Source organism: Ips typographus, linkage group LG3 (assembly GCF_016097725.1).
Source record: "Ips typographus isolate SLU linkage group LG3, UJ_Ityp_2.0, whole genome shotgun sequence".
Classification (NCBI taxonomy): Eukaryota; Metazoa; Arthropoda; class Insecta; order Coleoptera; family Curculionidae; genus Ips; species Ips typographus.
In genome coordinates this window covers 21,881,601-21,909,573 of record NC_138424.1, presented here as the reverse complement: position 1 = coordinate 21,909,573, position 27,973 = coordinate 21,881,601, and the positions used below count along the sequence as shown (strand labels likewise).

The 27,973-nt window shown below is 35.1% G+C and overlaps 2 protein-coding genes across 2 annotated transcripts; one reads left to right on the top strand and one right to left on the bottom strand.

The window, feature by feature from the left end:
* Window positions 1–26: 26 nt before the first annotated feature.
* Window positions 27–27,909, bottom strand: AP-1-2beta (adaptor protein complex 1/2, beta subunit). The gene is given in 19 exon segments (XM_081974826.1): window positions 27–250; window positions 973–1,249; window positions 1,304–1,438; window positions 6,958–7,122; window positions 7,181–7,291; window positions 7,513–7,626; window positions 11,405–11,604; window positions 11,663–11,841; window positions 11,894–12,062; window positions 12,115–12,272; window positions 19,376–19,539; window positions 24,673–24,873; window positions 24,925–25,002; window positions 25,053–25,273; window positions 25,330–25,425; window positions 25,428–25,463; window positions 25,523–25,703; window positions 25,765–25,935; window positions 27,636–27,909. Coding segments are annotated over 18 exon segments (2,754 nt in total). The 5' UTR covers window positions 27,744–27,909; the 3' UTR covers window positions 27–250; window positions 973–982.
* Spt-I (serine palmitoyltransferase subunit I) lies at window positions 14,946–19,356 on the top strand. The gene is made up of 3 exons (XM_081974841.1): window positions 14,946–15,644; window positions 15,703–16,036; window positions 18,844–19,356. The coding sequence occupies exons 1-3, from the start codon at window positions 15,189–15,191 to the stop codon at window positions 19,263–19,265; spliced, it is 1,212 nt and encodes a 403-aa protein (XP_081830967.1). The 5' UTR covers window positions 14,946–15,188; the 3' UTR covers window positions 19,266–19,356.
* Window positions 27,910–27,973: the final 64 nt, after the last annotated feature.

The window sequence follows — 27,973 nt, the reverse complement described above, 5'->3', positions numbered from 1 at the left end:
TGGTTAATAACACAAAAAAGGACAAATTATAATTTTTAAAGCGTAATATTATTACCTTATACATTACTGAATTAACATTACACATGTAGAGTCATTTACTTTTGTAAGTTTTAATGACAGTACATAATATATTAGGAGAATAACATACAATATAACTGCTGAGCATAATATGGTGCAATAGATTTAGACACGTGATTGCACATCAAGACGGGGGAATGTTTGTGTGGTTTCTAGTCCTCCTACTGCCAACCTGTAATAAAATACTATTTATTTTATTAGTATACAGGGTATCTATAAATAAAAAATATTAAATAAAAAGTTGTAACTAGTAGACGAAATCCCTTTAGTTTAAGCCGGAACCCAAAAGAAAAACGGAAAAGATGATAAAATCATGTGGAAACATTTTTGTGATAATATTCATCTGTCAATGCTGGGTTTTCAATACCGCAGGTGCGAAAAATGCAAAAATTTGTAATTTTAGTATTAGCCATAAGAAATTTTGGATTCAAAGCCTAGTTCATAAAACAAAATTTAATTTTAGTAATAGTATTAATATTAGTATTCTTAGTACTAATATTAATACTATTACTAAAATTACATTTTGTTTTATACTAACTAGGCTGAAATACTCTGTAAAAGTCATGAACTTGAGAGCGAGTGAGTGAGGGAAAAGGCAATAAGGTCTTCACTTAGGTTGTCACTTTAATTAATAATCCAATTAATATCCACAAAACATATAAATTAGTTTGTCCACGACCAACCAATAATATAATATATATTCAATGCTAAGGAGTACGTTAGACATTTAATTTCACTTTGCATTAGTGGTAATGGACAGTGGTCGTGGACAAAGTATAGTATTATCCTCGTTTTTTATGGCCATTAATAATAATCCCACGGGAGATTAATGGCTATCATAAAATGCTTGTTGAATAATATACTATTACAGGTTGTTGAATAAAAAATACTCACCTAAAAGCAACTAATTTTTGCAAATCATATCGTAGGCTTGGAAAATATACGGAGCCACTTCAACCGACTTGGACTTTAAACTCAGAGTGGCGTAAGACAATCCGGGAGTCAATTTCAATTCGAGCAACACCCAAATATTGTTGGTCAGCTTCAGAGACTGGTAGAGCATGTCCTGTCCCTCCACGTTACGTTTCGCTATGGTGAAGATGTTGCTCAGAGTCGTTTTGTTGGAAATCGCGTCCGTATTCCCGTTCACTTCGTTCAGTGTGTACTGCACCTGATTGTATTTATAATGCGTGCCTATTAACGGAATATGTTTGAGTGGACTCACTTCGTTCGCGGATGGAATATCTCGCCAAGTTGTTAAAAACACTCTTTTGTCCAAACTGCCATCTTCCAAGAACAGAATCTGAATTGGAATTTGGCTGGCGTAATAGAATACGTCCACGTTGTTCTTTATGGCAACCTAAATATAATTCAATTGTGCGATTGGCTGAGTTTTATAAACAGTTTAGTAAATAGACAAAATGGGGTCATCAACCAATTTTTCTTTATTTTGTTAATCGATAGCGCTTCAAAAAATATTTAACACGTATTTTTTGTTTTCGGCTTTAGAAGCATTTAAACCTAAGAAAAATGACAATAAAAATTTTATTTGGTTGTTTCACCCTATATACATTGTATCCAGTTTGACGTCATAAGGGGACTAGTTTTTGACGTAAAACGGTGTTCGCTGTTTCTTTTCAGCTTAGCGATCCTCGAGCGAAATAGAGTATATGAACGTACGTCGGATATTAGCAGTCGCCAGTCGACAATGAAAGCCAATGAGTAAAAAGAACAAGTATCAGGAGGTAACAATAATACAAATTATAACCCGTTTGTGCATTAAGCGAGGGGGACGGAAGTCCACCATCTTTGATTGCGCATTCGCCTACTGCGCAGTTGAATTGACGCAAAGTCATTGAAAGTTTGGAGTTTCAAACCCGCAAAAATTTGTTGTTTGTATTTGTTGTAGTATAGTGTTAGTTTGTTTTGTTTGTTTGTGGTTCTTTAACAGTTGAGTTTTGCAAATTTAAATTAAGTTGTACAGTGGACAAGATTAAATTTAGATCTGATAGTGCCAACCGGAAGTTGACGGCCGCCATATTACTCCCCCCCTCCCCCTTGTTTCTGTCACCCACTTGGTTTGCTATTGCTCCTTCCTGCTATGTTTACATTTTTTTATTCATTGATGAAAGCACTGAAAACTGACACTACTGACAGTTGACACAGTTCTCTCTTTCTTTCTCAGATTTCCTTCCTTCAAATGAAATGCAGATGGCAACACCGGCAATACACAATGTGCTTATGAATGTAGAATTCCACCTACGTTTTAGCATATTGAATTGTCCCATACATACGTCACGCACAGGGGTGTGCCAAGCTCAATTTAGTATTTAATCAGCTTTTTATAAAACAACTAGTAGCGTAAAGTTTAAAACTATCAATTAAAACAAATTTTTAAACAGGAAACTTTACGACTATAGTTGATGACCCCATTTGTTACTAAATATCTTCTGCTCAACCAACAAGGATATAATATGTTGGTTCCAACCTTACTGATTAACTAGTTGGAACGTTTTCTGAATTACTGGCAGTTAAACGATAGTAGTGAATGAACATTTTTGCAGTTCAATTTATATTTTTTATAGTCACGTGCCACTTTGCTTTCACATTCATGTTGCCAGCTCAAAAATTGCATTTTTATTCACGCGTCGTATATTTTACTGTTTCAGCTTTTCCAATTGTCTAAACTAGACATTTACTCGTACAGTTGAAACTACACGGCCACGTGACTGTTAACTGTAGTGTCACTTTGCCTGTACAGTTGTGCCAGCTGAAAAATTACTGTTCTCGCGGACTGAGTTTACCCGTGCGTCATCCCCCTGTGATTTAGAAGTAGACATGCATTATTGACTTCATCCTTGTCTATTGTTCACTTTCAGAAAGGGTAAATATCTAAGTGAATGTCTTTCAAAAAAAAAACATTTACTGATTAGCGCTTCTATTTCAGTCATTGTCAGTTTGAAAACCATGGAAATTTATTTGATTTGTTTACTATTAATTCTTTTCCGTTTCTTTGTGTGCATAACAAAAATGTAAACTGTGCATAGGTGATTTTTTGCAAAATTTTGCTTGGAAAATGATTGAGACTAAATAATTTGACGATAAAATCCTGAGACCGCAGGTCGAAGGATTTTTTCCAAAGAATTATTTAGTCGAAACCATTTGCCTAAAAGAAAAATTTTGCCAAAAACCTACCAATGCACATTTTACGTGATAAAACGTGAACGCCGAGGGGAATATGTCAAGATTATTTCCTGAAAACTCACATTTTAGTTTATTAACAGGAAAACACCTTAGTTAGAACACAAATACTAAACTAAACGTGATGAAATTAATGATAATATTGAACTCACCCCGGCAGACGACAGATTTTCGTTCAGCCATGTATATTTTTGTTTACATTTCAGATTGACAATCAGACGTCATAATATTTTAATTTATGTAATTTTTTAATGGAAACTACGTTATAGTGATTTATTAATTGTTAATCTTGAAGAAAATAGCTTAAATTTTATATGTGTCTAAATCCCGTTTCGTTTAATATCAAATGTTCTTCAAAAAAACGTATTCGAAAAAGGTAGGAGGTGTTTATTCGGGGGCAATACCATAAGAACTCAGATTTAGCCGAATAATTTTTGTGCTTGTCTTAGAACACTTTCTAGGGTCTTGTGAACAATAACTAACCATGAATTTACTACGACGAGATGCTTTGTCCGCTGTTGCCATCTAAGTGATCAGTCACTTGGTTAGCATAGGTTCACCTAAGCATTTTTTTTTAATAATATTTAAAAAATAACCCTTACAGCATAACCATGTTTTTGATTACTCTATGTGATCGGCCACTAGGTTAGCATAGGTTCACATATTCTCATATTCATTCTTTTTTCAAAACACTTCTACAATTTTTAAGAATGATGTAATATTTGATTTCAGACTACGCGTGCGATTTGGCAACAGCGCAGACGAACTTTCCAAATCAGCTGATCAAATTCCACAAAATGCTTGTAAAATCATGGATTTTTTGAACGATTTTGTGACAAAAATTGTGGATCGTTCGCATTTTTTCTTTTTTATCTGTACTATATAGGACGTAACCTAACCCAAAAAAAAAAAATTGACTCAAAATTCGTGGTTAGCTATTCTTCACAAGACCCCACTTTCTATTTGGTGTAACTGGACGAGACCTGTTGTAACTAAATCATGAGAGCGCAGCTCGAGTGATTTTGCCAAACAGGTCGAGTTTTGTACCATAAAGAAAGTATGAGAAGACAAGCGGAAAAATTATCCTGTTCAAAATCTGAGCTCGAATGGTATTTGATAAGACAATTCCATGAATATAATCAATAATATAATAAGACTGTGACTTCCTTGTACTGGCAGAAATACATTTTTCTGGTTCTTTTGATTTTCTGCAGTAGAACTCTAGCCGAAGCGAGCCATAACCAAAACAATACGAACAAACATCAAACTTGACAGTGCCAGCAAAAATCTCAAGGTGAGACATTGCAACAATAGAAGTGTAGTGAAAATCCGTGGAAACGATGAAATCAACAGCAAAATTTATCCGATTTTTTTATCCGCTAGCAAACTCTCTTCCTTCCTTATTAGCCGATAGCAAACCGTGTTTTGATGACGTATATATGGCATTTTTTGTACATGAGTGGAATTGTCGGGGGCAATACCACAAGAGCTCAGATTTAGCCGGATAATTTTTGTGCTTGTCTTAGAACACTTTCTTTGTGGTGTAACTGCACGAGACCTGTTGTAACTAAATCACGAGAGCGTAGCTCGAGTGATTTTGCCAAACAGGTCGAGTTTTGTACCATAAAGAAAGTATGAGAAGACAAGCGGAAAAATTATCCTGTTCAAAATCTGAGCTCGAATGGTATTTGATAAGACAATTCCATGAATACAATCAATAATATATTAAGACTGCGATTACCTTGTACTGGCAGAAATACATTTTTCTGGTTCTTTTGATTTTCTCCGATCCGAAGCGAGCCATAACCAAAACAATACGAACAAAAATCAAAATTGACAGTGCCAGCAAAAATCTCAAGGTGAGACATTGCAACAATAGAAGTGTAGTAAAAATCCATGGAAACGATGAAATCAACAGCAAAATTTATTCGATTTTTTTATCCGCTAGCAAACTCTCTTCCTTCCTTATTAGCCGATAGCAAACCGTGTTTTGATGACGTATATATGGCATTTTTTGTACATGAGTGGAATTGTCAGTGTAAAATTTTAGCAACTAGGGATTTATTCAGTATATAACGGCTCTCATTGGTCGAACTAGAAAGGTTCATTGAATTTTATTGGCTGCTAGTACAATGAGGGAAATAATCATTTATAAAGTTTTCTATTTACCACACCACCACAGTTTATTTAAGAGCTATTGTTTCTACGCTTTTAACATTCTGTAAGTACTTTCATAATATTATTATTAATATTTTTATTTTTTTTTATGTCGGCTGTCACGATCTAACCAAAATTGGCACAATTACTAACCTGTTTTGAAAAAAAGTGGGAGTGTCTATTATGGTTTTTATTTAGCCATTTGGTTTTTCCTAAATTCGGAATTACATACTGTTACAGTATTTTTTTAGAAAATGCCTGGAAAAATTCTTCACAGACAAGCCCAGCAGTTAATTCTTAACCTTTATGAATATTTTGAATTGGAAAAGAACCAATGTAGGACCTTTAGAAGCTTTATCATCTGTTCAGGAAGAAAATAAGAAATTTTAAGACCTTACATATTCTTACTGATGTATTTTTTTTGATACTAGAAGGTTGCAGCTGCTTTGAAAATTTCCCGCAAAACTGTTTATTCCATTCGGAAAAAGCAAACAAGTAATCTTATGATTTCCTCATCTACAAAACGTAAATCGAGATGTTATCGACGGGCCAAGACCACTGATTTATCTGAAAGCATTAAAATGGATGTTCGAAATACATTATATGATATGTACAACGATAGTATGTTAATAATAGTAAAATATATCTATTTTTGTAAGAAACATTAATTAACATTTCATTGTCTCCAGAGACTGAGATTTTTGGGTTGCATTACAGATTTTTCATAAAAATTTCTTCAAACATATTTATAATAAAGTCATAGAAAAAATAAAATAAGCGTCTAAAATGTTTTCCAGCGGGTTTAAAATAAAATTAGTGGATTGCAACCTGAAAATGAGATATGAGATACTACAGCATCACTCAGAATGTCTTATTGAATTTTTAATTTGTTATATTTATTTTAGAGAAACATATGTAACCATACAGAACCTAAATCAAGAGCTTAAAGTTAAAGAAATACTACATATTGGTGATACATCTCTGCGAATTTTGGTAAATAAATTAGGTTTCAAATTTAGATGGAATTCTATGATCCAAACGGAGACTTTTCATAAATAAAAAATGGTATTTCGGTCAAGATATTTTTGATTTGCTTTGGTAGAAGGTTGTTTTAGTGCAAAGATCTCTACTTTCTGACTGACAATACACGCAAAATTTTAAACGTGATGAAGCTTTAGACACGCCCTTTTCTATAATATGAACACAACAGGTTTGTTGACGAAAACTTGATTTGATTCATTTGATTATAAATGACGTAGCCTTCATGACGCACGGGTAAACTCACTCCGCGAGAACAGTACCATTTTTTGATTGAGTGACTTGTATTATTCAATTCGAGATCATTAAAAAATGATCTCCAGTGTTGTAAATTGTTGAATAAAGTTTGTTGTAAATATTTACTACGCTAATAATCACTCTCCTGTAGTATTATATCCTCGTTGGCCTGAACTATTTGTTAAATCTACCGGAATTATTTAAAAAAATTCAATCACAAACAATCTAAACGAGTTTAACACTGACCTGGAGAGTTGTAAGTGGCTCCATCTTCTGTATGGGTCCCGTTGTGCTTAAGGGCAAAGAGTACTCCAAACTTTGTCCCGGCTGCAGCGCCGTAATGTTCATGGGGGCGGACGGAGCCAGTCCAAAACTGTTTTTGTTGAATTGTATCGCAAAACCGGTCATTGCCTATCAAAAAAAAATGTATTCTGTGCATTTCCTAGGGTGGTCCACCACCGAAACGAACCTGCATAGCTTTGTTGGTTAAGGTCATTTCCATGTAAATTTGACCGGCGCGTCGCGAAAAAGTTCCTTGGATTTCCATGCCTTTACCTTTGTCAGCTGGCAACCAGAGTGACTAAAACATCCAAATCCAAAGATACAGTTCGAGAGAAAAGCATAACCAAAAATGTCTCCGTTTTTAGGATAATTGGTTTTGCGCAATTTGCGTAAATCGCAGCACTAGTAGTTTGTGATTGGTCATGAAAAAGCAGCAAGCTTAAAAGCTGCTTTTTTTTTACCAATCACTAACTAACCACTGTGCTGAGATTGTTTTTACTTCATTAATGATTTAACTACCTTTGGCGGGGTGTACATTGTTGGTGTGGATGTAATTCCGAATATGTCCCCTAAAAGACCGGTTGTTGAAGGAGCAACCCCTCCGGACAAATCTGATGTTGGTCCACCACCCAGCTGGAATGGAAAATTCACAGACATTTATTATTCGAGAAAATGCCAAGAGAATTTAAGGAATTTTAATTCAAGTGAATGACGAAGAAAAAGCAACAATTGAAGCAATAGAATTTGGACTATTTGGAAATCATAAATTACCAAGTAGTCTTGAAGGAACCACACTGTAACTAGTCTTTACAGCCTTATGGAACCAAATTTAACAGTTCTAACGTTAAAAAAACACTTCCAATTGGTGGAAGAAAGATTAAAAAATGATGCTGAAAATGTTCAACTTCTTGCGTATGTTTCTAGTGTGTTTTGACGTTTTGGACGACGCATACGTCTAAAGTTGTCTGTGACGAAAATAGTTAAAATAACTTTCTTTCTCTAACAATTCTTGCTCACAATTTAAACTGTACTAAATACTGTTTGTTATTCGATTTCTCAGTGTTTGCTCTAACCCAGTATTTTCTAACGTTTTTCTTCAAAATGTACTTATTAAATATAACAGTGCAAGTTGTCTTTTCACACTTGTGCAAAACATGCTGAAATACCTATTTAAAACACTATGTAAAAATGAAAAAAATTCTAAACAAAAGTTTGACAAATTAGTGACAAGTGACAATTCAAAATGCCGTTTTTAGAGTAGAAAAGTTTCACCAAATCTGTCAGCTGCAAATTTACTGTTGACGAATAAGAAATTAGTGACGTCAAAAGAAAGACGCGGTTATGAGAACTCAGCTTTACACTTTGCTTACGTCACGTGACACCTGTCATAACTGTCAAAACCCGTTCTCCAGTAACCTGAACTATAAAATTAGAAATAGTTGCTAATTTGAGGAATTACACTGGAAGTTGTGTTTAAAGCTCCAAATTTGACAGTTCCACCAAATTTGACAGTTGAAGCGTTAAGGAACATTGTAATAGTGTAATTGCTTGCGTCACGTGACAACTATCACAACTGTCAAAACTCACTCACCAGTGACCTAAAAGTATAAAATGCCAAATAGATGTGTTTTTTGGAACAATTGCACTGTAAGTTGTGTTTACAGTTCCATAGAGCCAAATTTGGCAGTTGGCACGATCAGGAACATTTTAATACTTTGCTTAAGTCACGTGACAGCTGTCACAACTGTCAAAACTCACTCACCAGTGACCTAAAAGTATAAAATGCCAAATAGATATGTTTCTTGGAACAATTGCACTGTAAGTTGTGTTTACAGTTCCATAGAGCCAAATTTGGCAGTTGGCACGATCAGGAACATTTTAATACTTTGCTTAAGTCACGTGACAGCTGTCACAACTGTCAAAACTCACTCACCAGTGACCTAAAAGTATAAAATGCCAAATAGATGTGTTTCTTGGAACAATTGCACTGTAAGTTGTGTTTACAGTTCCATAGAGCCAAATTGGGCAGTTGGGACGATTAGGAACATTTTAATACTTTGCTTGCGTCACGTAACAGCTGTCACAACTGTCAAAACCGGCTCACCAATGACCTTAAGGTATAAAATGCCAAATATAAGTGTTTCTTTGAGGAATTGCACTGTAAGTTGTGTTTACAGTTCTATAAAGCCAAATTTGACAGTTGGGACGATCAGGAACATTTTAAAACTTTGCTTGCGTCACGTGACAGCTGTCACAACTGTCAAAACTCACTCACCAGTGACCTAAAAGTATAAAATGCCAAATAGATGTGTTTCTTGGAACAATTGCACTGTAAGTTGTGTTTACAGTTCCATAGAGCCAAATTGGGCAGTTGGGACGATTAGGAACATTTTAATACTTTGCTTGCGTCACGTAACAGCTGTCACAACTGTCAAAACCGGCTCACCAATGACCTTAAGGTATAAAATGCCAAATATAAGTGTTTCTTTGAGGAATTGCACTGTAAGTTGTGTTTACAGTTCTATAAAGCCAAATTTGACAGTTGGGACGATCAGGAACATTTTAAAACTTTGCTTGCGTCACGTGACAGCTGTCACAACTGTCAAAACCCGCTCACCAATGACCTTAAGATATAAAATGCCAAATATATGTGTTTCTTTGAGGAATTGCACTGTAAGTTGTGTTTACAGTTCTATAAAGCCAAATTTGACAGTTGGGACGATCAGGAACATTTTAAAACTTTGCTTGCGTCACGTGACAGCTGTCACAACTGTCAAAACCCGCTCATCAATGACCTTAAGATATAAAATGCCAAATATATGTGTTTCTTTGAGGAATTGCACTGTAAGTTGTGTTTACAGTTCTATAAAGCCAAATTTGACAGTTGGGACGATCAGGAACATTTTAAAACTTTGCTTGCGTCACGTGACAGCTGTCACAACTGTCAAAACCCGCTCACCAATGACCTTAAGATATAAAATGCCAAATATATGTGTTTCTTTGAGGAATTGCACTGTAAGTTGTGTTTACAGTTCCATAGAGCCAAATTTGACAGTTGGGACGATTAGGAACATTTTAATAATTTGCTTGCGTCACGTGACAGCTGTCGCAACTGTCAAAACTCACTCACCAGTGATCTAAAAGTATAAAATGCCAAATATATGTGTTTTTTTGAGGAATTGCACTGTAAGTTGTGTTTACAGTTCCATAGAGCCAAATTTGACAGTTGGGACGATTAGGAACATTTTAATAATTTGCTTGCGTCACGTGTCAGCTGTCACAACTGTCAAAACTTGCTCACCAATGACCTTAAGGTATAAAATGCCAAATATATGTGTTTCGTTGAGGAATTGTACTGTTGCGTTTATAGCTCTATGGAGCCAAGTGACGTAAGTATCAAAGTGTTCCTTAACGTCAGAACTGTCAAATTTCGCTTCATATAACGGGAAATACATGTACAGTGTGATTTATCCAAGCAGTAGAACTATTTTGGACCGGGTAATTTTGCGTCACAACTGCGTGTTTTTTGATAGCTGACAGCTGGCGTGAAAAACGTATCAAAGCGTCTGTTATGGTCACAGCTGTTAAACTTAACTCTATGAAGCTATAAATACAACTTGCAATGCAATTTATCAAAGAAATACAACTAATCAGCGTATTCCAGTTGTATATGTTAGCGCTGAATGAGTTTTGACAGTTGGCAGCTGTCAGGTGACGTAAAAAAACATATCAGAGTGTCACCTAGCGTCAAAAATGGCACATTTTGGGCTTTAATGAGGTGCAAATACAAGGTACAACTGTTTTGCATTTGTTTTTTCATATCTCACCGTTGAATGAGTTTTAAAAGTTACAACCAGTTTTACCTGATTATAAGCCACGCTGTCAAGTGTCATAACTGTCAAATTTAACGTCTTAAACTGTCACTTAATGCCACAACTGCCAAATTTAACTCGACAAAGTTACGAATAATAATTTTGGGCGTGATTCATCAAAGTGACGAGACAAATTAAAATTTTACAGTTTCACGGCACTGTCTAACGAGTTTCGACAGCTGTCAGGTGACTAGAAGTCTGTCATTACACAGCCTGTCCACGTTTTTCCAACGACACGAATGAAAAGCTTCTAGAGCTTTTCGACGTTGCCAAAATGACTGAATCAAGAGTTTTTGCTCTGGCAAAGTTGATTTGAATGTAATTTTCAAGCTTTTCCACGTTGAGATTACCATTGTCTGAATTGTTGCAAAGCCATACTTTCAGATTTCATGATTTTATTCACAACTTACAGATGAAAAGAAGCGTTCGAAAATATTCTCGGTAAATTGCTGAGAATTAAACGAAAAGAAAATTACCTTGGGCCATCTCTAGATACACTAAACAAAGTCTTTAAAACTGTCTGAATTTGAAATATTTACCAAAACATCCAATCCTCCTCCAAGCAAGTCCACATTACTAGTAGGAGCAACAACGGGCGCTGGAGTTGGAACAGCTGGTGGACCACCCAAGTCCATGGACAACAAATCACCAATCAAACTCTCTTGATTGGGAATAACAGTCGGTTCGGCGGCGTGAGTCTCGTCCGAACCTTGTCGAGCAGGCAAAGTTTTCCGGACTCCTAAATCATATTAATTTTTTGATCACAAGTTGCGATTTGCTTATTAAACTGCATTTACCGGCGCTTCTGCCCTCCACAAACGCTGTAGGAGGTTTATGGTAAACGCTGGCCAGCGAGGAAATATGACAGATCAATTCATCCAGCAAGGTTGGTTCAAGCAAATCCGTTTCTTCGGAAATAAGCGGTTTATCGGCCAGTACTACCTCTTTAGCTGCGGCCGGATCGGTACTCAACAACCTAATTCACACCCAACCATCATATTATCAAAACTCTTGAGCGGCACAAGTACCTCCAGTAAATAAATCCTCGATCCCTCAAGTCAGGATTATCGGAATCCTGCGTTGCCAAACTTAACACATGCTGCACCAACCCTTGGGTGTGCTGGGGCCGTTTTAAAAACAATTTAACCACCGCTGTGAGCAGTTGCAGTTGTACTTGAGCATTTTCATCCGCAAAACCTTTCGATTTTAATAATTTAGTATTGGTTGAACACAAGGTATTGCGGCTAACCTTCCAAGAAACTGTCCAACAATTCGTCCGCATTATCGATTCGTTCAGCGTATTCACCAATGATCCACACCATTGAGGCTCGAGCTTCTGGTTCGTCCAAAGTATCCAAGTTTTCGCACAACGTACTGATGATACTCTCGTATTTGTTGGGGTATTTTCTTTAAAAAAAAAAAAAAAAATTGAAACGCCTTAAAACAATTTAGAGAAAAAATATCTTGCCCTGATTTATCTGTCTTATATTCGCTTTGTTCCCACAATAATTGAAAACATTCTTATTTTACAAAAGTGCTTTAGCGGCAAAAAAATACTATTACAAAAAGTTTTCAACAAGTTTCACAGTTTGAAAGTGAATAATTGACTTGAAAACTGAAAATTTACATCAAACTCATAAAAATTTACTTAAAAACTGCAATTTGACATAAAAACTCGCGAAACCTAACTTGATAATTAAAATATTGCCAGTTTTCAAAATTTTTAAACGAATTTCAGAGTTTGAAACTAAATAATGATTTGACAACTGGAAACTGACATTAAAACTATGAAAATTTACTTGAGAACTGAAAATGTACATCAAACTCATGAAAATTTACTGAAAAACTGCAATTTGATGTTAAATTGATACAAATTAACTTGATAATGGGAATTGTGCCAGTCAAGTCAATTTTCAACATTTTTAAACCAGTTTCAGTAGGTACATGAACTGGATAATTGACTTGATAACTGGAAACTGACATCAAATTTATAAAATTTTACGAGAACTGAAAATGTACGTCAAATTCATGAAAATTGACTTATAAATGGCAATTTGACGTTAAATTTGTGAAAGGTAACTTAATAATTGGATTTGTGTCAGTCAAGTTAATTTTCAACATTTCTAAACAAATTTTAGTACTTGAAAGTGGATAATTGACTTGATAACTGGAAACTGACACCAAAGTTATGAAAATTGACTTATAAGTGGCAATTTGATGTTAAATTTGTGAAAGCTAACTTGATAATTGGATTTGTGTCGGTCAAGTTAATTTTCAACATTTTTAAACAAATTTCAGTACTTGAAAGTGGATAATTGACTTGATAACTGGAAACTGACACCAAAGTTATGAAAATTGACTTATAAGTGGCAATTTGATGTTAAATTTGTGAAAGGTAACTTGATAATTGGATTTGTGCCAGTCAAGCCAATTTTAAAAAAATTTAAACAAATGTTAGTCCTCAAAACTGTATAATTGGCTTGATAACTGGAAACTGACTCCCAAGTTGTGAAAATTGACTTATAAATGGCAATTTGACGTTAAATTTGTGAAAGCTAACTTGATTATTGGATTTGAGCCAGTCAAGTCAATTTTAAATATTTTTAAACAAATTTTAGTCCTCAAAACTGTATAATTGACTTGATAGCTGGAAACTGACACCAAAGTTGTGAAAATTGACTTATAAATGGCAATTAGAAGTTAAATTTGTGAAAGCTAACTTGATTATTGGATTTGAGCCAGTCAAGTCAATTTTAAATATTTTTAAACAAATTTTAGTCCTCAAAACTGTATAATTGACTTGATAACTGGAAACTGACTCCCAAGTTGTGAAAATTGACTTATAAATGGCAATTTGACGTTAAATTTGTGAAAGCTAACTTGATAATTGGATTTGTCCAGACAAGCCAGTTTTAAATAATTTAAAACAAATTTCAATGCTTGAAACTGGATTATAGAATTGATAACTGGAAACTGACACCAAAGTTTTGAAAATTTGCTTGAGAACTGAAAATAAATGATGAAAATGAGAACTGTACGTCAAATGAATGAAAATTAAGTCAATTTTGAGGTCTGTTCGCAGAGGGAATCTCCAACTATTAATCAGAGAAATAGATATATCCATTGGCCACAAGTCAGAAAACGTCATAGTCACGTGAGCATTCAACCAATGAAACTTGACAAACGCCTCTGCGATCAGACCTATAAATGGCAATTTGACGTTAAATTTATGAAAGCTAACTTGATAATTGGATTTGTGCCAGTCGAGACAAATTGAAACAAATTTTAGTGCTTGAAACTGTTGAATTGACTTAATAACTGGAAACTGACAGAAAAGTTATGAAAATTTACTTGAGAGGTGAAAATTGACAAATCTATTTATTCTATATTCTATAGCGAATGTGACGTAATTTAATAGTTGGTCACAAGATATCAATCAGAGTTTCTGATAAAGTGGTCACGTGACCACCTGTCATATGACGTTACAGCCTCTTCGAGAAACCTGATAGACATGTCAAGAATTATCACCACAAAGTTTTCCTCGAGTTTTTCATCTATGGCCACGTACGTTTCACGCTCCGTGGAGTGTTTTTGACGTCACAATAATGACGTAATTTGACAATTAGTCAAATTATGGTTTTGTCAAATTACGTCATCGTTACGTCTGCTGGCTCCATAAGTTCTTATATGTTTAATTTTTATTTCCGCACCTGTATACAACTCTTTTTTAAAAAACATTTTAGAGACGTGGATTTAAATAAATACCATTTAAAAACCACTAAAAACTAACTACAATATAGAATTCAAAACCCTAAAATTCAGCAATCCTTAAACATAGCGCTAAAGATCCAATTTCCATTTACTTTTAATAAATAATTTACTAGTTACTGTTAACTTTTTTTATAAATTATTGTAACTCTCAGTGAAACGCCTAAAAGGCGGAAAAAACTAAAAAGATGACACTCCTATTTTAAAATTTTTGCTTGTTATCTCACTCTCGGATAATCTACTCGCAACGTGATAGAAAAAGACAGAGCGCAAGTTTTTAGAGAAGACCGTCATTTCAACGGAACTTAACCTCACTCTTCGTTCCGCAAACAGCACGTCAAACAAACCCTAAATAAAACACTTCAAACTTTATTTAAAATTAATAAAAATTTGTAAACTGTTTTAATTACCTTTTAACTAGCGACCTATATTAGCTTAACGCACCTTCTGTAAATAATTACTTTAAGTAAACTAATTAGGCGATTCAGTGACTAATTAGAAACGTTTCCAAGAACATTGGGAGTGTCCCCTTTAATCAGTATTAAATAAGTGAAAATGCCTTCCAGAAAACCGCAAAAAATCGACGAAGCCCTACTAGCCGAGCGTTTGGCAGCCTTCGAACCTGAACCGCTGATTAAACCACCGAAATCAAAACAACAAATCGAAATCCCTGCTGTCCAAGAAGATGAAAACACAATCGACCTGGCCAAAACCAACTTTTTGGATCTGCTTAACAACGAGGACATTAAACAACGTTGCGAGGCCACCATACGTAAATACGGAGTTGGGACTTGTGGCCCTCGGGCTTTTTATGGCACCACCGATGTTCACCTAGAACTGGAGGAGCACATAGCAAAATTTTTAGGAATGCAAGAGTCTATCGTGTATTCCTACGGATTTGTGGCAATTTCCAGTTCGATTGCCGCCTATTGCAAGAAAAATGATGTGGTTTTCACTGATTTTAACTGTAATGTAGCCATACAACAGGGTTTACAAATGGCTAAAAGCAAAGTAAGTTGCCTAAACAATTAACCTAAAAAACAAGTTTGATTTTCCCTAATAACTTAAGGTGGTTTACTTCGACCATCAACAACCACAAAGCTTTGCAGACTGTGTTAAGAATGTACTGGAAAAGGAGAAGGAAACTAAAAGAACATCAAGGAAATTCCTGGTTGTTGAGGGTGTGTCCTGGAAAACTGGCAAAATTCTGGACCTACCTGAATTCTTAAAGATAGCAGAGGAGAATAAAATTAGAGTGTTTCTGGAAGAGTCTTATTCAATTGGTATTTTGGGGGAGAATGGCAAAGGATTGATGGAGCATTTTAATATTGAACCCTGGAGGCTTGATATGATTATTGCTACTTTGGAGGCTGCCATTGGCTCTATAGGAGGATTCTGTGCAGGTAAAAGTTTATGCAACATTTCAAGCAGAGTAATAAATGATAATTTCAATCAAAATGTTTAGTAAAACTTGTGTGAAGGGTTTCTATTAATTTTTTTGGGGCTTCTAACCAAACATGATAAAAAAAGCTGAAATTCTTGTTTTTAAGACTTTAATCTAGAAATGTAAAGTCCTTGAACCTTGAAAAGTGACCTAATGTTGACAATCAGACTGGTAACATAACATTTCCGAGAGGTAGATCGCCGATAATTTTTGTACACCAAAATGCCTTTTTGCATACAAAATACCTTGAAATGCTTTTAAAATACCTCACAATGCCTCATATTACCTTGAAATACCTCAAAATGGTTTTGTATTATTGAAACTGCCACAGAATGCCTTCAAATGTTTACCTACACATTTGTGGCATTCTTAAATTTAGTTATAAGGCCTGTTTGGACCCTTGAAATTCTTTTTTCGTGGCAGTTTTTAGGTCAGATTGATTAAATAGTGTGTCTGCTTTTACAATTTGTAAATCAGGATTAATGCTTCAAAAAAAAAATACTTTCTCAGGTTACTTTTCCAAATTTTGAAGACCCAAAGGCTTAAAATATATTTTTTTTAAAAGTCACGTGACAGTTTTTAGGTTAGGTTAAGTGACAACGTAAAGGTTTTTCCAAATTTTTGACGCTTGATTTGACCTTGTGCCCAAAGCTTAACATTGATTTTCTAAGGTCAGGTGACATTGATTTTCTAAGGTCAGGTGGTTTTTTCATATTCTAACAAACAAAAATATTTTTTGTACTGTTGTCCGAAATTACAGGTTATATTTTGACGTTTAAACGATTCTTCTAACTGTCATAGTAACCAAGTTAGCACGTGACAAATATAAATAAAATAGAGACACCAATCATTTAAAAAAAACAGTTGAAAAATTAAATAACTAACCTAACCTAACCTAACTGTATAGTATTAATTCAATTTTTGAGCTTGCAACACTGTAAAGACTAGTTGACATTGTCAAAAACAGTCACGTGACCTTCAAAACGCAGTTTAAACTTTGGAAAATTGATAAATAAAATTTGGACAGTTGTAAAAACTTAAATTGCAAAATACACGTCACGTGACTTGGATAATGCAATTCTGAGCTTGGACCACTGTAAAGGCCAGTTGATATCATTATATTAAAATGTGGTTTAAACTTTAAAAACTTCGTAAATTAAATTTAGACTATTTAGACAGTTGTAAAAGCTGAAATTGTAAGAGACACATCACGACTTTGATTATGCAATTTTAGAGCTTGCAACACTGTAAAGTTCAGTTGACACCTGTCAAAAACAGACACGTGACTTTAAAAATGTTGTTTAAAAGTTGAAAAATTTGTAAATTAATATAATAATTTGTAATGAATATTGTTTCGACTCAATATCATGTTACAAAGATTTTACCATAATAATTACATGTGCCTATGTTGTTCTGTTCAATTTTCAGTCAATTTTGTTGTATTGACACACTATATGTTTTTAAAACTTTGATCGGGAAAATTTCCTTTGTATAGTCCAGAAACCTTTAAAAGTGACCTAACATTGGCAATCAAACTGGTAATATAAAATTTCTCATCAAAATCTTGATGAAAGTAGTAAGTATTGATTTTTATACAAACTTCAAGATTTAACTGAATTAATAGATGAAAACAAAACATAAATTAAATTAAAATCAAGGTTAAAATGCAAATTTGTCCATCAAAAACCAAAAATTCCTCCTGCTCTTTATAGGTGTTTGATCCATTTTAAGTCTTTTACTACAGTTTTATGGGACTATCAAAGATTGTTAAATTAATTTGATGTGATAAATTGGTTATTTTAAATTTGTCTCACTGAGCTTAATTATGGTTTATTTCAAACCTTTTCCTTGTTTCATTTGAACATTAAAATGTTCTACGCAAATTTGTATTGTTTATACATTTTAAATGTTAAAATATACTTTACAATTCCTAAAAGCCTTAAAAACTGTTTTACTATTGGCGAAAACAATAATGATTGTTGAAATCATGTGTGTCAGTGATTGATGGTGGTGCTGAGGATTAGCAATATTTAAAACCATTTTGCAATGAAAATATAAGGTTTCTAAATTGACAAAAACAATAATTGGTTCCTTAAATATTCTTTGCAAATAACAAGCAAGACAACTTGAGACATCAAAATTTCAAAATTTGAAATTTGACTCATTTTACCTTAATTTAAGGCAATCTACGAAATATCAATTGAATAACGTAAACTAGATAAAGGAATGGTTAAACGGAGAAAACCTTCCGGTTATGGAGTCTTTTTTAATATTCTGTCTGCCAAATACTTGGTCAAACAAATTTTACGTTAATGTGCAGTTTTACAGGTTTTAATGAAAATTTTGCTTGTCAAAAAATTGCCTACAATTTGACCTTATTTTTTAAAGTCTTTTGGTCCTTTGTGTGTTAGAATTGAATTACAGAATCACGATTTTCAAATAAAGTTGTTAAGTAAGGTTAGGTTAGGTTAGAAGAAACTTTCGTCTAAGTTGAGCTAAATTTTCAAACTCTTGCTTTTAGGGTAAGAGAGAGAGTTAAATAACCTAATAAAAACGGTTAGTATACTACTATAAAAACGCGGACTGTTCCAAGAACAATATTGTTGAAAAATTCAGTCTGTAAGAGAACATTTCTTTTTCATTCTTCAAGACAAAGAATATTTGTAAAAGAAACTTATCTTTTTTAATTCGTGAAGAAAATTAGCTCTAGTTGTACACTAAATTCACACAAATTAGGACCTTCATGACTTGATTTTTTATGTCTAGGATCTCACATGACTATCGAACACCAACGTCTCTCAGGCAGCGGCTACATTTTCTCAGCCTCCCTCCCAACATTCCTGGTTCAAGCTTGTATCGAGTCTATTAACATGCTGGACGCTAAACCGCACCATAAACTACGCAAACTCTCCCACAACTTTCAGGACACGTTAACCGAAATTGGATTCCAAGTACAAAGCGACCCCGATTGTCCTTTTAAAGTGTTCAATGTAAACGAGCGTGACGATGCTGTGAGACGAACGAAAGACGAGCAAGTTCATGAGTATTGCAGGTTGAATGGATTACACTTTATTTTAGATGAGGATGCTATGCGGATTAATCTGAATGTGAAGCTGGGGGATGACCCAACCAAGTATCAGAAAGTCGAAGAGCTATTAAAAAACGCTCTTAAGTCCGTAGCTTCATAAAGTGTTTTTTTTCACATAAAATAGATGAAATGCAGCACCAAATATGTATTACCCGTTAAAATATGCAATATATTATTACTAAATTGGTTAATGTTATTTTTTTTACTTACCTGAATATGTCTTTAATAACAACGATGGCCTCCTGGACTACATAGTTGACTTTAGTCTGGATTAAGTCTAATAAAGTGGATACGCAACGTTCTGCTGAAGGTTCCACTTTAATGGCGCATCGACCGATAGCTCTTACAGCTTTTCTGACAAAATCCACGTCCACCTGTGAAAAAAAAACAAATATCGTATCAGTTCGATAATTTTGTACTCATTTTAAAGTTAAAACAATAGGTTACGTATTTGCACTTTTAGATTCTACTTTTGTTTTTTAGTTGAGAGCGTTAAGTTATTGGTCTAGTTTACACCGTTAGGTAACTTAGTTCGGTGCACGGGATCTAAAATTATATTATTATTATTTATATAGAAAAAATTGGTGCTGATGACAATGTGTCGAATTTTAATATACAACGTGAATTAAAATTGTTATCAAAAGTGAAATGAAGAGGAAACTAGAGCAGATATTAATATTCCAGAAAACATGGCCTAATAATAGCCAGTGGTTTTCCAGGGTATTACATTAAAAGAATGGAATAAATGTAGCAAATTTTTTAAATACACTTAAGACGCCCAGAAAACTTTCTTAACACTAGAAAATGCGTCAACGTTCCTTTAAGAAGATGTCATGAAGAAAAAGTGAATATACGATGTCAGTGGTTTACCTCCTGAAGGAGATTGATTATGTGTGATAGGATTATATGATTGCTTCTTGATCGTTTATACCGCAAAGTGTCGATCGACCAAACGACTAGACTAAACAAGGAATAAGTCAATTGACAGTTGTCAAAGATAATAAACATTAAACACAGCCTATAGCATAGGTTTTTTATCGATTATTATTTATCGATTTTCTATTCGTCTACTAAAGTATGCGTGTACACCACTTCACAGAGCAATGGTTCGTATCAAAATGCCTTGCGAATCGAATCGAACTTAAAATAGTTCGGTACACATTTCCAAGAGTACCAAACCAAAAGTGAACTAGCTTTAAAACGGCCCGTACACTATACAATTAGTTGTACGACAAGTTGTACAACTCAGGTCGCTTCGACCGTCGAAACAATATTTGCATGTGTGTGATGCTGTCGTCCAACAAGTCGTACGACCCGGTCGAATCGTACGGTAGTTTGACTGGAGAAAAATTTATCGTACGACGGCGTTTGATATACGACAAATCGGACTCAATTCGACTAAACTTAAAAAAAGAACTTAAAATTCTCGTAAATATGGAGACTAATACATTTTGAACTGAATTTATTGATCTCTATCGTGAGCAGGTTTGTTTGTGAGATGTGAAATTCAATGAACTTTGATTCGAATATGGTTCGGGGTAAAACGTTAGTAAGCGTACCAAGTTAGCGGTGGTAAACTAGGCTAATATCTGTGACGTGAGCATTGATATTTGCATTGGTTCTCTTTTTTATACCGTGAAATTATAATACCTGTATATTTACGTTAAATGCAAAAAAAACCACTGGATAGCACAGCAGCTTTGCTACTTCGTTTTTAATGCTTTCACCGTTATTAAAAAAAAACATACACTGAACGCAACGTTTAGCGTTAATAATGGTTTTTGGGTATCCCAGAGGAAACCAAACAGTTAATCAGGGACAGAAGACGCGCCAAAAGAACCGCCATGAGAACAAGAGCTCCTGCAGACAAGAACAGGCTTAACCGGCGAGTTAAGCGGAATGCGACAGCGGAAAATCGTTCAGCCAATCAGCGTTTTGTCCGTCTATCCGGACCGGATTGCATATTTTGATATTTTCCGCGCGTAAACGTCGTAATCATGACATTCATGACAGGGACAGAAAACAAAACAGAAACAGCAAAGCAAATATGTCCGTGGAGATGAACGAAAACAATTTTAACACTACGCTAATTGATTTTGTCCAAAGTTACCCCATTTTGTGGGATTCTAAGCATCCTCAACACAAGGATAATAATGCCTTGAAGAAGGCTTGGCTTCAGATTGCCAATCGAATGAAAACAATAGGTATTCGGTATAGTCAGAGAGAAAAGCGCTGTCAAAGTTTTAACTGGCAGAAACACAGTTTGAAAAGACAGTCAGCAACAAAATCGTCTGTTAAACTCACTTGGAGTGAGAAAATGACAGTTTTAAGCACATTTTTGGAATCCTCATTAAATTTCTTATCCAATAACCTAAAAAAAAATACAAAATTCGGTACAGTCAGGGAGAAAAGTGCTGCCAAAGTTTGAACTGGCAGAAACACAGTTTGAAAAGACAGTCAGCGACAAAAATCGTCTGTTAAACTCACTTGGAGTGAGAAAATAACAGTTTTATCCACATTTTTGGAATCCTTATTAAGTTTCCCTATCTACTAACCTAAAAAAACACTAAAAAATCGAGTATAGTCAGTTAGAAAAACAGTATCAAAGTTTGAACTGCCAGAAACACAGTTTGAAAAGACAGTCAGAGACAAAATCGCCTGAAAAAACCCACCTCGAATGAGGAAAATGACAGTTTTAAGCACATTTTTGGAATTCTCGTTAAATTTCCTATTCAGTTACTTGGAAAAACCGTATAAAATTTGGTACAGTCTGGGAGAAAAGCAGTGTCAAATTTTGAACTAAAAGAAACACAGTTCGGAAGGACAGTCATGGACAAAATCGCTGGGGAAACCACTTCTAGTAAGAAAATGTTTGATTTAAGTACATTTTTGGAATCCTCATTAAATTTCCTATTCAATAGCCAAAAAAAACAAAAAACATATCGGTACAGTCAGAGAGAAAAACAGTGTCAAAGTTTGAACTAACAGAAACACAGTTTTGAAAGGACAGTCAAGGACACAAAATCGCCTGTAAAACCCACTTGTAGTGTGAAAAATGACAGTTTTAAGCACATTTTTGGAATCCTTATTAAATTTCCTATCCAATAGTCTAAAAAAAACACTAAAAATCGAGTATAGTCAGTTAGAAAAACAGTGTCAAAATTTGAACTGCTAGATACACAGTTTGAAAGGATAGTAAAGGACAAAATCGCCTGTAAAACCCACTTGTAGTGTGAAAATTACAGTTTTAAGCACATTTTTGGAATCCTTATTAAATTTCCTATCCAATAGTCTAAAAAAAACACTAAAAATCGAGTATAGTCAGTTAGGAAAAACAGTGTCAAAATTTGAACTGCTAGAAACATAGTTTGAAAGGACAGTCAAGGACAAAATCGCCTCTAAAACCCACTTGTAGTGTGAAAATGACAGTTTTAAGCACATTTTTGGAATCCTTATTAAATTTCCTATCCAATAGTCTAAAAAAACACTAAAAAATCGAGTATAGTCAGTTAGAAAAACAGTGTCAAAATTTGAACTGCTAGATACACAGTTTGAAAGGATAGTAAGGACAAAATCGCCTGTAAAACCCACTTGTAGTGTGAAAATTACAGTTTTAAGCACATTTTGGAATCCTTATTAAATTTCCTATCCAATAGTCTAAAAAAACACTAAAAAATCGAGTATAGTCAGTTAGAAAACAGTGTCAAAATTTGAACTGCTAGAAACATAGTTTGAAAGGACAGTCAAGGACAAAATCGCCTCTAAACCCACTTGTAGTGTGATAAATGACAGTTTTTAAGCACATTTTTGGAATCCTTATAAATTTCCTATCCAAATAGTCTAAAAAAACACTAAAAAATCGAGTTATAGTCAGTTAGAAAAACAGTGTCAAAATTTGAACTGCTAGATACACAGTTTTGAAAGGATAGTAAAGGACAAAATCGCCTCTAAACCCACTTGTAGTGTGAAATTACAGTTTTAAGCACATTTTTGGAATCCTTATTAAATTTCCTATCCAATAGTCTAAAAAAACACTAAAAAATCGAGTATAGTCAGTTAGAAAAACAGTGTCAAAATTTGAACTGCTAGAAACATAGTTTGAAAGGACAGTCAAGGACAAAATCGCCTGTAAAACCCACTTGTAGTGTGAAAATGACAGTTTTAAGCACATTTTTGGAATCCTTATTAAATTTCCTATCCAATAGTCTAAAAAAACACTAAAAAATCGAGTATAGTCATTTAGAAAAACAGTGTCAATATTTGAACTGCTAGAAACACAGTTTGAAAGGACAGTCAAGGACAAAATCGCCTGTAAAACCCACTTGTATTAACACTATTCCGTCAACCATTCCGTAGCTGTGTCACTCGTCACATGTGAACGACAAGTAGTTTTCCGTGCGTAAAAAGCATTCATTCCGCACGTTCCGCACCCCCGCGCTCCTTTATAATTCCGGATACATGAGAACCGAGCTTTAAGGCTGCATTGGACGACCATAGATCAAACCAAATGGCAGGAACACCTAGAAAGCCTCAATCCCGAGGACAGAAGCATGTGGAAAACATGCAGAGCGCTACGACAAAAGAGGAAGCCGATTCCAGCCATTCACGGCAACAACGGGATTGTCTATCAGAAGAGGGACAAAGCAGAAGCCTTTGACATATTAGAGACACAATTTCAGGAGACGAGGATGACGCCGACGCCGGGGAAAACATCATGAACAGACGTGCCAGACGAGTCAACCAATCAGGCACGCGACGTCAGAGGAGCTATAGGAAATCCTGCGGCACCTAACATGAGAAAGGCACCAGGATGGGACGAGAAAGGAAACATATTGCGCTCAGAAAACTTATAAGACGCGGGATGCCCTGTTGAGTATTGTTAACGCAATACTTCGACTGAGGCACTTTCCTACTGACTGGAAGAGAGCCGATGTTATCCTGTTCCCAAAACTACAAAAGAACCCCAGAATTATCGGCCCATCAGCCTCCTGCCATCCTTGGGAAAAGTGGCAAAAGTTATCATCCTCAGGAGGCTAAAGGAGCAAGAAGAGGACCTGCACTGGCAAACTATAGGATATCCAAATCCTATAGTTTGCCAGGACCACCAGAGATGGACGAGCAGACGAAGAAAGAGGACATGGGCCAGAAGAGCCTTTCCTTCAGCGGGGGCATCGTTTTCCCAGGACAGAGAATGCCGATGCAACTCTGGGAACTTCCCAAAAAGGAAAATTCCTAGACTTGTAGCGACTTCCTCTTCCAGACCTATCTTTTTGGTCTTGCTTGATCCATCTATCTGAGGCCGCATTTCCAGCCAAAGAATATTGGTGTCTCGTCAAAACTGAACTCATTCACACTATACTCCTCGATACCTTTTACAAGGTGGCTCAGTCACGTCAATTCTCTAGCCAACTTAAGTACTGAATATTTCAAAACTGAATATAGCAAGTTTAGCAAAGAAAATTAGCAATGAATTATTAATTAATTTTGGATACGAAACAGTCACTTACCTCAGTAGCATATTCCTTCAATTCGCTTAGTACCTGAGCGATATTGGCTTGCGACGCGAGACGAATCATAATATCCAGCTTCTCGAGCTTCACGTAAATCGGATCGTTGTATTTAACGAAGAAAACCTTCATTTCGTGTTTAAGAATGTCCGGTTTCTTCTGTACGATCAGATTAATGTTTCGCAACGCCACATATTGAACCTACACAATCATAACCGTTTTAAACCGCATTGCCGGCAATGATTTAGTTACCTCAGGTTCAGAACTCAACAGAGTTACCAAGGGAGGAGCCAACTTTTTGCTTAGAGTGTTGCAAAACTCCACGTCTCCCTGAAAGTTCAAAAAGTGCAACTCGGTTTTACTTCAAACAGTCATAATACCTGCAGAATTTCCATCATTTTGATGAGAACTTTGACAGCGGAAAGGACCACCGCTGCATTGGCGTGCGCCAATCTTGGAGTGATTCTCTCGCAAATACTTTGCGCTTCTCGATCATCCCGTGGGGTGTAATTGGACAAGGAATCCAGAATAAAAACTTGACCCCATTCGGTGCATTCGTTTAATGCGGTTAACAGTTTGTTGATGGTAGACGTGCTAAGTTCTAGTAATATAAATCCACAGTTTTTAAATTTTAAAACAGTTTTCAAAACAACTAACCGACTAAAGGCTGTCCAGTAGGACTACTCTCATTGATTTCAGACAGAGCTGCCACAGCATTGGCAACCACCATAGGATTGGAATCACTCAACAACTCTTCAGCTGTTCCAAAAAGCCTTGATCTTCCACCAAACCTACAGTTAAAGCTGCAATGTTTACACAAGCGTCAACAAGGGAAAAATCAAGCTAATACCGGACGAAATGTCGTATAACTTGGCTACACACACAGCCGCCGTTTTCCTAACATAAGGATCCTCATCCTTCAAACATTTCCGTAAAGGCTCGCACAGATATTCGGTTATTTTGTCAACGCGGATGCAACCCATAGTTCTTACTGCCAGGGCGCGAATTAGTGGATTTGGATCTTCACAATCCTGTTTCATTTAAAAAAAAAAAACCGCTCTAATGTGTTTAACAAAACAAAACATTTCATACTTTAACAAAAGTGTTGACGGCCATGATAGCCATATCAGGTTGAGATTTTGCGTAATTCATCAAATAGAGGTAGACCAGTTTTTTTAGCTCCAAATTGTCGGTTTGCATGCAGTTGACCACGTCGGGAAACAAGGCCGAGACATCTTTTCCTACAGTCATAGAGGCAATAACCTGAAATGTGCGTAAAAGTTTGTTGGTTATCCTGACCAGAGTTTTCAGATTATAATGTCTGGATTAACCTCCAAATTAAGAAATAAGTTATATACTCTCATTAAAGAGTTCAAAGTGATCACGTTCATACAGAGTTTATTGAAAATGACGTCCAAACCTTTTACAGCTATGGATAGCCAATGAAATAAGCTGATGTATCATAACTGATTGGTTAGTGATACTGTTTGGCTTCTGCAGGGCTTCAAACTTGTCTAATGAGAAATTAGCCATCTATACACTTATTTATTTGATCCTGAATAACTTTCTTATAGGTATAGATCATAACAGAAATGACTTTTATAAAATTGGCAATATTGTTGATGAGGTGCAAAAAAGGCTTATGATCAGATATAGGTAGGTTAGAATTATTTGAGTTTTAAATTACCAGAGGTCTCTAAAATTTTTTTCAAAGTGCCAGAGACCTCTAAATGCTACTGAGAACCTTCTAAAAAGTACCTGAGACTTCTGCAAGTGTTTTAAACCTTCCCATAACTGTTTTAAAGTGCCAGAGGTATCTACAATCATTTTGAAAGTGCCAGAGACCTCTAAATGCTACTGAGAACCTGTTTTAATTTGCCAGAGGCCTCTAGAACCATCTTGAAAGATTATACACCTCTAAATGCTATTGGGAATCTTCTAAAACGTGCCAGAAGCTTCTACAACTTTTCCAGGACAATTTTGAAAGTTTCATAGACATCTAAGTGCTAGAGAATCTTCTAAAAAGTACCAGAGTCCTCAACAACTGCCTTAAACCTTCCCATAACTGTTTTAAATTACCAGAGGTCTAAAATCATTTTGAAAGAGCCAGAGACCTCTACTGACCACCTTCTAAACAGTACCAGAGACCTCTACAAGTATCTTAAACCTTCCCATAACTGTTTTAAATTACCAAAGGTCTCTAAAATCATTTTGAAAGTGTCAGAGACCTCTAAATGCTACTAAGAACCTTCTATAACTGTTTTAGAGTACCAGAGGCATCTCAAATCATTTTGAAAGTGCCAGACACCTCTAAATGCTACTGAGAACCTGCTAAAAAGTACCAGAGTCCTCAACAACTGTCTTAAACCTTTCCAAAACTGTTTTAAATTACCAGAGGAGTACCAGAGACCTCTACTGACAACCTTCTAAAAAGTACCAGAGACCTCTACAAGTGTCTTGACAACCAAATTTCTTAATTGTTAATTGATATTATATTAAGGGAGGTAGCAGGAATATAACAATGGGTAAGTGACTTGAGGCATTTACCGAGGCATTTACTACCAAAAAGTGTTAGTTTAAACAGCTTGCAAAGGAATAATGGCAAAAACTAACACAACAACAGAATAAATTCAACAACAGAAATTAACAATTTAGACATTGGACCACTCGTACTTACAGAGGGGCATAGATAAAATAAACTATTTGAATTTGACTAACAAAATTTGCTGTTTTAGGTAAGTGTTGATGCAGTATTATTTGCAGCAAAAATAAACTAGAAACTCTGTAAATCCTCTGTACTTAATTAGAATTGCTGAAAAACATCATTTCTTTCAGAAAGTACCTATGAAAGTATTATCTGGAGAATTATTTCAGTTTTTGTTATTGTGGGTGGTTTTCTTTGGATTTGTATTTAATAGTTTATTTATACTAAGTTAATCATACTGGTTGTAATTTATACTCACTTTTTTTACTGCCTCCTTCTTTTTTTCCTTCTTATCATTGTTTAATTCTGATTTTAACTCAAAAATTTCCCCCTTTTTGGTGGTAGTGAAATACTTGGAATCAGTCATGTTGAATGAGACTGGTTTGCTTTGCTTGGGAAATTAGTCCAATCCTGATTAGTTAAAATTATGTTTTGTAAATTGTTTTAATTTTTTATAAATTGTAATTTTATTTTTAAGAAAAACACCCCCAAAAACCGACACACTGACAAAACACCCAAAACAGACCGAGAAACGTCACTATTACTGTCAATTAGTTTTCTTCTTCTTTTCATCTTTACTAGCATAACCCTCTCTGG

Coding starts and splice junctions, on each gene's coding strand:
- Spt-I (XM_081974841.1), top strand. CDS start 15,189: ATGCCTTCCAGAAAACCGCAAAAAATCGACGAAGCCCTACTAGCCGAG. Junction 15,645..15,702: donor TACAAATGGCTAAAAGCAAA/GTAAGTTGCCTA, acceptor TAATAACTTAAG/GTGGTTTACTTCGACCATCA. Junction 16,037..18,843: donor TATAGGAGGATTCTGTGCAG/GTAAAAGTTTAT, acceptor TTTTATGTCTAG/GATCTCACATGACTATCGAA.